Source organism: Cephus cinctus, unplaced genomic scaffold (genome assembly GCF_000341935.2).
Source record: "Cephus cinctus unplaced genomic scaffold, Ccin1 Ccin1_scaffold0129, whole genome shotgun sequence".
In the NCBI taxonomy this organism is placed as follows: Eukaryota; Metazoa; Arthropoda; class Insecta; order Hymenoptera; family Cephidae; genus Cephus; species Cephus cinctus.
Window position 1 is genome coordinate 202,208 of NW_014332862.1, and position 12,166 is coordinate 214,373.

At 39.5% G+C, this 12,166-nt stretch overlaps 1 protein-coding gene across 2 annotated transcripts; it reads right to left on the reverse strand.

Annotated features, from left to right (window-relative positions):
- Positions 1-8,557: 8,557 nt before the first annotated feature.
- Positions 8,558-11,542, reverse strand: LOC107262960 (1,5-anhydro-D-fructose reductase-like). Of its 2 annotated transcripts, none has more exons than XM_015729706.2 (7): positions 11,373-11,542; positions 11,215-11,314; positions 10,890-11,054; positions 10,618-10,821; positions 10,426-10,542; positions 9,967-10,361; positions 8,558-9,890 (listed from the first exon to the last, which is right to left on the reverse strand). In XM_015729706.2, exons 1-7 carry the CDS (start codon positions 11,420-11,422, stop codon positions 9,842-9,844), a joined length of 1,080 nt encoding a protein of 359 aa, XP_015585192.1. In that variant the 5' UTR covers positions 11,423-11,542; the 3' UTR covers positions 8,558-9,841. The 2 variants fall into 2 exon arrangements, with proteins under 2 accessions (XP_015585192.1, XP_015585193.1); XM_015729707.2 differs by having other exon boundaries at positions 11,377-11,506.
- Positions 11,543-12,166: the final 624 nt, after the last annotated feature.

The following is a 12,166-nucleotide window of genomic DNA, read 5'->3' on the forward strand; positions in this document are numbered from 1 at the left end:
CTCGCCCACCCCTCCACTACCCCACTCTAACCTTTTCACATCCACGACTGATACCTTCTGAAACCTTCTCAACCTCACAGGGACTCAACAACCTTATTCGCAGTGCTGGAATGTAATCCCTCTCTTTCTCTCTTGCTTCTATTTCTTTATCTCTCTCTCTCTCTCTCTCTCTCTCTCTCTCTCTCTCTCTCTCTCTCTCTCTCTCCCTGTCTCTCGTTACACTCGAAAGATTTTATTGAATTTTCTTTCCAACTTAACTCGGGCGTTTCTGCTTTTAGGTAGGCACCTACCTTTATTTGAAAAAAAAAGGATTTTTTTGGTTTTCTTTCATTCCCTCTCTTCATTCCTTCTTTCTCCCTTTAGCTCGTTATATACTCACTCTTCTTTCTCCCTCTGCCTGCTTCCTCGACGTATTCTGGGATTTTCGTATTTTTAACGTGAAAAATGAATTTCACTCGCTTCGCCTGTAATTATATTAATTTGCTTTGTGAGACATTTTTATTCGTATTTTTTGGAACCTTCCACAGGTGGTTCCGTCCGTGCGCTTATTTTTACTCAAAAATACGTTTCTGCCCGGGACAACCTTGACGGATAATCCAAACGGTTAAGTTTTAGCTAAATTCCTCGAGGAATTTTACCTGTTATTTATTTTTATAAAGATTTCAATTTTTCACTGTTTTACTCATTTTATACTCACAACTCGTATAACGTGTGTAATGCACTATTTTTGTGCTTATCAGTTTTTCATAAAAGTCACGTGGTATTAATAACTTTGGACTCTGTTTAATATTATGTGTTTTTATACACCACTCATGCATTGTTATGTATATTTATTTACAATAGTCTCTGGAACCGGGTTTAACCTAAAATAGTGGGATTAAATATATGCGTCTTATAACGTTAGAGAATTTTCAAGCACTCGCCAGCCCTGCCGGTTACGGTACTCTTATACCCTTCACGGGACCCTTTTCTCTGCTGCTCAAACTACCCGAGCCTGGTGTATTTGCATTGCATTTGCAAGCGGGTCGACGTGGAGAACTCGGCCCCAAAAAAGAATGGGTGAATAGTGACGGCGCCCACGCCAATGTCTGCCTTGCGCCAGCCTTTATTTAAACGCTATTAGTAGTCGGAGTTGCCTCGAGATTCGCCATTGTTATCCGTAATGCAACTGGCGCGAATTTCTACTGGGATTTCATTAGATTTTTTTTTCGATCTTTTCTTCACGTTTCAGTTTAGAAGTTTTTTTTCTCCTTGGTTCAACGTTATTGTGATTTTCTAATTAAGATATCGGTACCGTTTTAAGTTGCATTGTTTTTTTGGGGCCGGGGGGATTGGCACTGCATATGCTTGCTATGTTTCGTAGGGATTCTCTTACTGATTTATTTTTAACTTTTTTTTTAGTTTCACACGAAATTGTTCATTTACTCACCCCGAAACCATCTCCTCTTGATAATACCACTTTAATGAGAAACTCCAAAAAGTTATTCCAGTTCCTCTCCTATTATCCTGTCTGCGGATAACGGGGTATTAAATAACAGTATGCAGTTACGAAATGCTTTGGATAGAAACGACAATTAACTGTAAAGTGTTCTATGTCGTTTAGTAGCAACGTAACGAAGTACGTTAAATGATATTCGAATAGCAACTGCACGTTTCTGCTGAGGAGGTAGCAAGTGTCGCCATCTCGCGGCAGTTAGGTAAATTAAAATAGTAGTACCATTAGTCGAACCAACTGAGCGGTAAAAACGTTCTGGTTTAATTGCAAGTAATAATACTGTATCAAAGAAAATTGTAAAATGATCATAAAAACTGTATAAAAGTCAATCGGAGCAGGTAAAAACGACATAGTTAATTAAAGAAGAGTAATTCACGTGAAAGATACAAGAGAACAAAAGAATCGCGATAAAATATTCCTAGTCGTAAAAATTCCCCTAGAAACGGGTAACCGGTTACCGATCGAGTGTGAAGAAAAGAAAGAATCTCCTAGAAAATAAATTCAAATACATCTAATTGTCCACGAATGAATCTCGCTTTTTTTTTTTTGAAGAAAAATAACACGCGTATCAGAAGAAATTTAATATGAAAAATTTTGCGCAAATTGTCAACGCGATGAAAAATGTTTTCCATTTTGACTTCCCATTGAAAAACGCTGAGCTCCTTGTCCTCCTCTTTTTCTTTCTTATTTTTCCGCCTTTATTCTCCCTTCTCTTCCTTTTACCTGCAAATCGGAGCTGCAGCCCCTCTTCCACGAAGTGGATCTCGACTTAATGCAATAATTGGATTTTCCAAGGGACATCTATTATCAGGTGGGGTTGGATGAGGGTGTGAGGAATGACGTTGTGAGGGGTGGAGGGCGGAGGGTGAGGGGGGGGGAGTTCCAAGTAAAACTGAAGCACCTTACGCCTCTGTGGCTCCTTTATCTTGGTCTCAATTTATATATGTACGTACACAGTTACTATAATTGTATAAAAGTGTATACATATATACACACGTGCACACCTCTGCGCTACTGTATCTCATTCGACATCCACTCGTCGTCATGGACGACAGTTCTATTTCTTTTTTACCGTTTCTTTGACTCTGTCTCTCTCCCTCTCTCTCTATCTTTTCATCTCGCTCCTTACTTCCGGGACATTTTAAAACTCGGCTCTTATCAAGGAGAATACTCGACGAGCCGTAAATACGTTAAAATGTATTTGCCAAGATTATTGGCTCCCGAATGAATAGGTTAGGTCGATTTAGGTTAAGAAACGCGGTCTACGATCCGTCTTTGTGTGACTCTTCGGCACTTCGATTTAAAATACTTTTCTTTTTACCTCTCTACCCATCAACCCCCAGTACATGAATAGGTTAGGTCGATTTAGGTTAAGAAACGCGGTCTACGATCCGTCTTTGTGTGACTCTTCGGCACTTCGATTTAAAATACTTTTCTTTTTACCTCTCTACCCATCAACCCCCAGTACATCTCACTCTATCTTCTCCGGGGATATTTCGCTTTTAAGAATTTTTCTGGGCTCTTCAGTGCCGTATCTACCCGTCTCCTTTCATCCTTATTCCACGACGCGAAAGACGACTTGACGGAAATTGACGCACAGCTTCAATTCTCCAGTGGATAATACATAGGTTTTTTTTTATCGCTCAAAAATTCCCACTACTCGATTGCCCTTTGAAATCTCAAAGAGGTGCTTTTCTATGAAGCATTCGTTAAGGATCGAATCGTTCGGTCAAAATAATTCAATAATCGAAACGAAAGACAGGACTTAGACAATCTTTGACTTTTCCTGTTAAAAAAAAGTCTAGCTGCAAGTAAAAGAGCTGAATACGAAATCATGGAGAATTATGAAAAAGAAAATTAATTCGTTAAAATATTTTTTTTATATTTATTTATCATCGTCCCTTAAGAATGCAGCTTTACCGTCCCCGTACGTTATTCGTCGCGCCGTCTCATATAGGTATATATATTTGTATACATATACACGTATGCATCCACTTTGTTGCACTTTCTCGCATTTTATTTCTCGTATCTCTCGTGTTCACCTTCTCGTCGCCGTGTCGCAGATACATGAAAACGCGACACAAGTATCGCGACAGCTTGTCTACGACTGGCCCAGTTTCCCTATCTTATTTCAAGTTTTCACTAGCGTGCTCTACGTTACCGGCCGAGCCACGGGGTGTATTTTATACCAGTTACGGCGCGCGGTCTCTATTGTGTCAACATACGGCCTGCGACCGAGCTATAGTCTTCACTGCGTAAATACACATATATAAACCCTAATGCCCGTCCTACAGTACGGTCTGTATACACCACAAGGGGATGCAGTAAAGCATAGTGCTCAGTGCAAGTGCATACTGCATCCCTCCGAATATTAGATTTCTCGGTATCTCTTCTAGTTGTGTACCTACTACGAAATTTTTCACTTCAAACAGGAAACAATGTCGTCCCTGATACATCCCCAACGATCTTCCAACTTTTTACGAATAAAGGCCTAAAAAGTTATAAAAAAATACTTAACAAATTTCTTTACCACCGACTATCGGCGACAATGACATTCGAAGATTTTCAAGGAGTCGAAATAATTTTTCAAAAGTGTCCACGAGTCTTTTGTCGTCTACATGAAAATGGAAAAGAAACGGAGGTAGAACCGTCGAGAATAATAGGTTAGGAAAATTTTACCTTCTTTTTTCACCCTATTTGTATATTCTACCGAGATCCCTTGCCGCCTTACCACCATGATGAATCACCATGATGCGCGTGTCCTGTCATCCTTGGAAGTTCTAAACGTTTCCCCTTCAACTATTTTGAGGTTAAACCTCCCAACGATATATAATATACTGAGCACGTAATTACGTAATATAATATAACTAAATGTACACACGTATATAAATATACGTATAACAATTAGCAGGTAAGAACGATACGTGCATATACACACATATATAGTTACCAAATACATTGGCGTAGTATATAAATATATTAGCATGATAACGAATCATGATATTTCCTGTCATACGCGCATATGCTAATTACAGAAACGAATTAATTTACATGTCAATACTTCAATGAGAAGTTGATTGAATTTACCCGAGGTACATATACGCGGAATATTGATAAGATAGAATTGGGCGACGGAGCGTGGGAGCGGAGTAAAATCAGTAAAGATCGACAACACCGATTTATCGTACGTATGTATGCGGTGTACAATAAATAATAACACCGATTAATATATTCAAAGGCAAATCGATACTATCATCGCTATTGGACCACCGAATTCGCGTGACGTCACGAATTATTCAAATGAATCTTGATTCGGAAGCATCACGCCCATCATATATTTCCATAATCAATGACGTCCACTACTGGTCGTTGATAATTTTCAAGTCGCGCCCGAATCACGTTGTGTACAGTTGGTACATACGACTAATACTGTACAAGCACATAAATATGTATAGGTAAAAAAATTTATATTAAAAAAATATTTTTAAAAATGCAGTCTCGCGAATTATTAGTTCCTATTGAAATATTTTTTTTTTTCCATAGAATTATTTGGTGTGAATAAAATTAAAATGTAAAGCTTCGTGCACAATCGCTCGATTCGCTTAACGCGTTTATACGGTGAACAAGGCGCAAAAGAAGGCAAAGGAGTAAAGAGAGCGGCACGAAGTTAATCGCAATAAAAAGTCACGTTGAGCTCATCGAAGTTAAAATTTATGAGACCCTTTACGAGTTCCTGACGAAAGGGGATCTACGTGGGTACACAGTCGATAGGTACGGCCCTGATAAATATCCTAGCGCTCCCATCCAGTAGGTCTCGTCAAGCCGTTTAAAACTGCTCGCCATTCTTATTGCCTCTGTCGATGCTATTCGACTGGTCAGTTAGAGCTACAGGGCCATTCAGTTATTGCCAAGTACAGAGATACAGCGTCCATTCCCATACGAGTGTTCAGTCGCGAAATTGGCCGATACTGCAATCTCTGTCTTGCTTCCGTAAGTTCTAAAGGCCATAAGTCTGTCTCACTCGCACTTATTGTCGACATAGGATAACGTTGAAAACCAAGTTTACATACTTAGCCGTGTCATTGGCGTAGGTGGCTGTCGACAAATTTCCCCCCATAAGTGAATTAGGGCTTATCGTTATTTCGGATATTCTAACTTTTCTTTTCGACCTTGTATATATATTGCTTTTTTTTCTTGACGAGCACATTTTTTCACTATTTTCTAATATTCTTCGCTCTCCACTCATCCTTGTCCTCTGCAACCACCGCAGGCAACATTCCGACGTCCTAGACGCCATGATTTACGACGCGACACTGACGCGACGCGAATGTTTGCCACTTTTTGCCTCGGGACGCCTATTCAAATGAGTATTTTTCGGCCAGCAGAGACTCATGGTTTTTCACTTTTTTTTTCTTTTTTTTTTTTCTTTCTTTCTAGGAAGGAAAACGAGCGGAGGCTGCTGCTCGTTCGTCGACTGGCCATTTCACGCCTTTTCTACTCGACGACTATGGACCGGGACACGTATACCTACCTACCAGTGTACGAGGAATTAGAATACTTACGGTGTGCTTTTTGTCCACGAGCTTTTCACTGGCAATTGCAAAAAAAGAAGTCACGTATACGGAGTGACGGCAAATAAGGACGTGGTACATTTCTTCATCATTTTTCATTTTAATTTCCGTCAATTTCCGGCAACACTAAAATTAAAAAGCAAACAGATGAAAATAAATAGAAATCAATATTGACAAAATTGAATCGATATCGGGTTTGCTCTTTTATTTTGGTCCGGTGCGATGAAAATGTCCAGGAATCGGACGTTCTTCCAATATAATTCGTCTTTTCGTCTGGAAAACTGGTAATTAAGAAAAGTTTTCTAATAAACTCAGCTCGAGTGGAAAATACATAGGTAATCCTTGCGATGCTTGGTAACCCGGTCTGGTGGATTTCTGATTCCTGGAGTTGCGTGAATGTTCATGCGGGAGAGAGAGAGAGAGAGAGAAATCATCTCTCGAAGTGGGAAGAGGGGCAGGAGAGAGAGGGGGGGGAGAGGGGGAGGAGATATATAGTTTATTCGATCGTAGGAAAGATATGCTTTTGCCCTTTGTCGATGAAAGGATACATAAGTGGAAAGAGCCCGATGCGTCTCTAGACTGGGTATACACGTAGAGCAAATACATGTGATGGAGGCAAATAATGTGGATCCTGAAAAAGCAAAAAAAGGATGTAAATGCTATCGGTAAGAATAAACAAGAAATTTATACGCGCGACTCTGTGCAAATAACGGAGAGGAAAGGATTTTTTGAAATGGAAAATCGCATAGGAGTTACGAATTTAATAATTACCTATCGTAACACCATTTCTGTGCGGGAGAAATAATTTTGAAATTTTTCATTAACATTTTTCAAAAAATTTTTTTCACCGGACTTAAAGACCCTTCGGATTCAGGGGACTTATTTACGTTGTAATACATAAGACTGTCGCCCCTCGATCCGACTGTGTACGCATGGTATTTTGTGTTGCGCTAAAAAAAATATATTTTATCATAATTCGTAATTTGAACGTTTAACAGACAATAATGAAAATTGAACGAACTTGATACTTTGAAACACCCGGTAGCCTGCTGCAGGAACGGGATACGATCTCCACTCAGGGATTTTCTATTTCCTGTATTCTCTTTGGGGATGGCGTAGTGGTGTGTTATTCCGTGAGAGAAATCGAATGGCATCGAAGATAATTTAACTGTTTTCGGAAAGTGGGTCGTACCTTTCTATCTTTTATTTTCTTTTTTTTTTTTTCTTTTCGTTTCTTCTCCCTCTATCACGACCAACGCCACGTACGCCGACACGAAAATAGAGGTCAGAGGTCGGAGGGCTCTCGACTACCAGGACTCTGTATAAGGGTAATGTGGCAATAGGGGTTGCCAGTCAGCCTTGTGTCTTCAGCCATGGAAAGGGGTGGAATTCCTTTGCCCCGAAAATCACTTGGCGACTCTTGGAGACGGAATTGGGATAGATATACGCCATTCGGGGATGAAACTATTTCGCGTTAGGCCACATGGGAAAAGTTAAAGGGGGAGCAAAAGTGGATTTTAAAGGTGATCTCGCGCTTCAAGAGTTTCTACGCATTTCGGTTTATTTATTTTTTTCAATTTATCCTCGCTCTTCGACCTACGAAGAATCGTAATCGTATGGCTGGTAAGGGACTTTTTTTCAGTTATTAAAAAATATCATCCCCTTCCCCGATCACTGCTGTATATAAATATTATTTTTCAATTTTCGTCATGGGTCAGGCTAGAATCTAATCGTCTGAATCGAACGTGGGGGTAGCAATAAAAATTAAAAAAAAAACTTAAACCCCCTCGGTTGAAAATAAGAAAAAGTTTGCCAGATTTCAACGGGAACCCTCCCAACTTCACCCCCCTGCTTACAGCATCTCACCCCTAATAATTCTTGCCAAAGGCCATTAACATGTTGAATTCACTGGTAGCGCGTCTGCGTTCATTATTACAATATTGATTCACCCCTTTCACTAACTTTCCCCCATTCCTTATCAATTTAGACCCGTGGTCTATTGTGTATTGGATACAGCAATATTTGCCCAGGCTATGATCCACTCTGCCCCTTCAGGTTGCTTCGGGGAAATTGTTGGGCGCAGATATGGACCAGTGAGAGATAAAGAGGAGGGGAAAAAAAGGAGAGAAAAATAAAACGATAGATAAAATCGACGAGGGGAAAACAAAAAGCGGTTGGATCGTGAGCGAAAAAATACGTGCACGAATAATTTGAAACGATTCCGTGATAAATTATCGATGACAACGAATGAAAAATGAAATAAAAATTATGAAAATAATGGAATTGCCATTTAGCCACGGATGGTTACGCGAGACAGTAATAAACTGTCTGGCACTCGCATTACGGCAGTCTCAAGTATATCATCCTTGTTGATTTATGTATAGGCATTGAATTACGCAAGATTTGGTAAAGCGCGAAGAATCAGAAGCATAAGGAATAAGATACAGAGTCGAAGAAAAATATAGAGATATAGATATTAAGGAGCTCAGAGTTTAATGCTAGAAGATATATACATATATTTATGTCTCGACGAACAAATCAGACAGAGAGAGAGAGAGAATTACGAAATGGAAAAGAACCACCAGTTACCTGTATTTCGCCAAGTCTCTCGAGGCTTTTGAACGCTTTGCGAGCTCCGCAAAACGAAAGGGATTCTCAATCCTCGCTGCTCTTACATATTTCCATTTAGCAAATGCGAAGTAAGTATCCTGAAGATCGAGGATAGCACCGGGAGACATTTGTTCTGTACTTTATTATAATACATATTATATTATTTAGACATATACACATATTCGTACGCAATAAATATATAATATACATACATATAGCTGTATCAGGTATAAATATTAACGCGATCGCACGTATGTAGTGTATAAAGGCAAGAGATGGCTGGCGAGGGTAGCGAGAGTGCTCAGACAGAGTCCAGAAGGGAGAAGCAGCGTGAAGGAAACGTGATTCAAAAAGCGATGACATGGAAGAAATCTCGTTACTCTGTGTTCTTTCGCTGTTGCTGGCTCCTTCGGGCGGTCGACGTACGCGATTCCGCCGACAGTAACGTTATCTATAATGGGACAACGTCTAGCAAGCAGAAACGTAAGTGACGCACGAAAAGCACAACCTCTCCTTCCTTTGGTTCAACCGCTCAGATCGGTGTCCCTGTCCGACAACGCAGCGTCCACTGAATCCCTTTTCAAAGTGAAACTGAATGTTTGAACGAGAACGGGTAACGGCAATTTCCACTACGAGCACGAACCTCGACCTCCCGCTCGTAAAGCAATCACAGTAACCGATTCTTGCCGGCATCCCGTTCGAATCAAAGCGCATCGTTATTTACTACAGATTCTCAACATTTCAACCTGTGACTGTTTACCCTTACATAGGTACAACCTATTTGATTCTACGGATTTGTGGGGTAACTGAACAGTAATGGAGGTTGTCCTTGACAGATGTCACTACGGTATCAGGGCAAAGAAGGAAGTGCCGCGAACAATGTTCCGGATCTATCGATAAGTGATGCAACGTGTTATCGACGTCATTACCTACTGTCGATAAAGTAGACTGGACGGTTGAACCAGTACGACGTGATAATAATCGTTGACCGAAGATAAGTAGATCAAGCGTTGCTTCGAAAATTTTTATCAGATATTCACAATCAACGAAAATATTTTAAAAGTTCGAGGTCTCTAATGGATAAATTTGGATATAAAGTTAAAACAAAAGTGTGATATTATAGTTTAAATATTCTTTTAGATACACGACGAAACATTGGATTTATCTATTGCGTCAATTCGCTCTTAAATGGATAATGAGGATGATTCTCGACCCTACAAATAGAAAATATTTAGTCAATGCCTTGAAACTATAAGGTGGCGTAAAACATTTACAGTGGCTTCAGCTTACCCTTTGACGAACAGGAAATCGAAAATGCGACCTGCGGCCCCACGATCCAAAGCATCCATTTGCTTTAGTTCTTCGTTGGACAATTCAAAATCAAATATATCCGCGTTGGACTTGATTCTGTCTGGTGAGGAACTTTTTGGAATGACAATAATGCCTTGCTGAACTAAGTGTCGCAGTAGAACTTGAGCAGTTGTTTTCTTATGGGCTTCGGCAATTTTTTGCACTACCGGGTGACCGAGTAGATTCGGAAACTTGTCAGGATCGTATTTGGACATTCCTTGGAAAAATGTCTTGGAACCTGGCGAACCCAGAGGACTGTACGCCGTCACTGCAATTTTCTGCTTTTTGCAAAACTCACGTAGTGGTTTTTGCTGGATATAAACATGCAATTCTACCTGCAAAATGAAATGTCGTGTAAGAAGAAACTACCAACTTCCAAATCAAAATTCAAATAATTACCTGTAAGTTGCTTGGCTTTATTTCTGAATTATTTATTATCTCAAGAATTTGATCCTCGTTAAAGTTACTCAGACCAATCGACCTGGCCCGTCCACTTTTCACCTGCTTTTCCATTTCCTATGAGCAAAAAACAGTTATTAGCTTAATACCAATAATACATAAATAATTTATTGCATTATATTCATTACAGACCTTCCATACAGCGACGGGATCGGTGTCTAAGTTCAGCACGACACTTCCGTCGTCGCGCTTAAGCGGTGCTTCAGCATTTTCATCTTTAAGAACGCTAAAGGGCGCATGAATCAAGTACATGTCAACGTAATCCAATCCAAGCCTTTCCAAAGAGAGCTTCAGGTACTTCTCCACCTGGCCAGCACCGTGACCATAAGACGGTAGCTAGACAGACAAGTCAAATTAAATAAAACTTAATATTTCTTAATAGAACAACCCGTCACAATGATTACTTTTGTCGTGACGAATAATTCTTCTCGTTTACCGCCATTTTCAAACCATTTTTTTAGAGTCATACCAATGGCTTCTTCATTTCTATAAACGAAAGCAGTATCGATGTGCCTGTAACCATTCTCCAAAGCCGTTCTTACGGCCGTTTCAATTTCTTCTGGTTTCGCCTGGAAGAACAAAAACAGAATCTTCTGATACCATTGACAACAAAGTAAGTACAAGGAGATCAAAATATCATAGATGTTATAATGATTTTTTTTCAGATTCAATGGACAATTGTATTCTGGATCTCTGGTGGTACAATTATTTAAGATATTATTAAATCACCTCCCATGTGCCTAGACCCAAGATGGGCATCTCGTAGCCTGATGATAGTCTTATCGCCCGTTTAGCCATTCCTGTGGTAAGTTCCAGCGCTGCGAATAGACTGAAGTAACAGCGTTAAGCTAATGTCCAAGAGATTTATAACCTTCAGTATTACGTACCTACCTCCCACTCGAGCCCCGTCTCCCGTTAGACTAGAATCTCCCGTCATATGTCAACAACCTTTGCTGATTAGATACAGCTGCTCAGCCGCAATATAAGACAGTCTGGGGCTACTGATAACTGATTGGTGTCCCATATGGATCGTTGAGATTAACTGCTGAGGTAATTCCTTGTAATTCTTGAAAAGAAACACATATTCTTTTGATTTGATACTTGTACTGGGGAATCAGCAGCTTCACGTTTGTAATTACTATCTCATGACTTGAAACAATGAAATTGTTATCAAACTAGACGTATTTCATTGAATCGACAATTTTTGTCTTAGTTTATAATAAAAAAATAATTCACCAATAAATATCCGTGTTAATTTGGCTAATGAAGAGACATGTAATTTATGTGATGAAAATTTTAATGCCATTTTTTAAATAAGTTTTCGAATATACGAGAAAGTGGTCGTTGCTTGAAGCTAATGTTAAAACTTAAGCCTTGAGATGCTGATTCATAAAGTATTAATCGGTTTGTTGTACATTGCACAACTGATCAGATAAATTTATTGCACGAAATACTGAAATGAAAAGAATTACCTGATACCCCTCTGTGGCACGGATAATGATTCTGCAGTTTTCTGAACTGAGTGACTTTACAAAAATCCTAGTAGGAAACATTATGGATGTCACGCGTGGATATCTATTTATTCTTATCATTTCAGTATTTGTCGCAACATGGTTATCATTTAGGCATCTTATAATTAAAGTTAAGGAATTGATATCTCAAGGCTTAGATTTTAAATCTT

Coding starts and splice junctions, on each gene's coding strand:
- LOC107262960 (XM_015729706.2), bottom strand. CDS start 11,422: ATGACGGGAGATTCTAGTCTAACGGGAGACGGGGCTCGAGTGGGAGGT. Junction 11,315..11,372: donor GGGGCTCGAGTGGGAGGTAG/GTACGTAATACT, acceptor CTGTTACTTCAG/TCTATTCGCAGCGCTGGAAC. Junction 10,822..10,889: donor AATTATTCGTCACGACAAAA/GTAATCATTGTG, acceptor TTGTCTGTCTAG/CTACCGTCTTATGGTCACGG.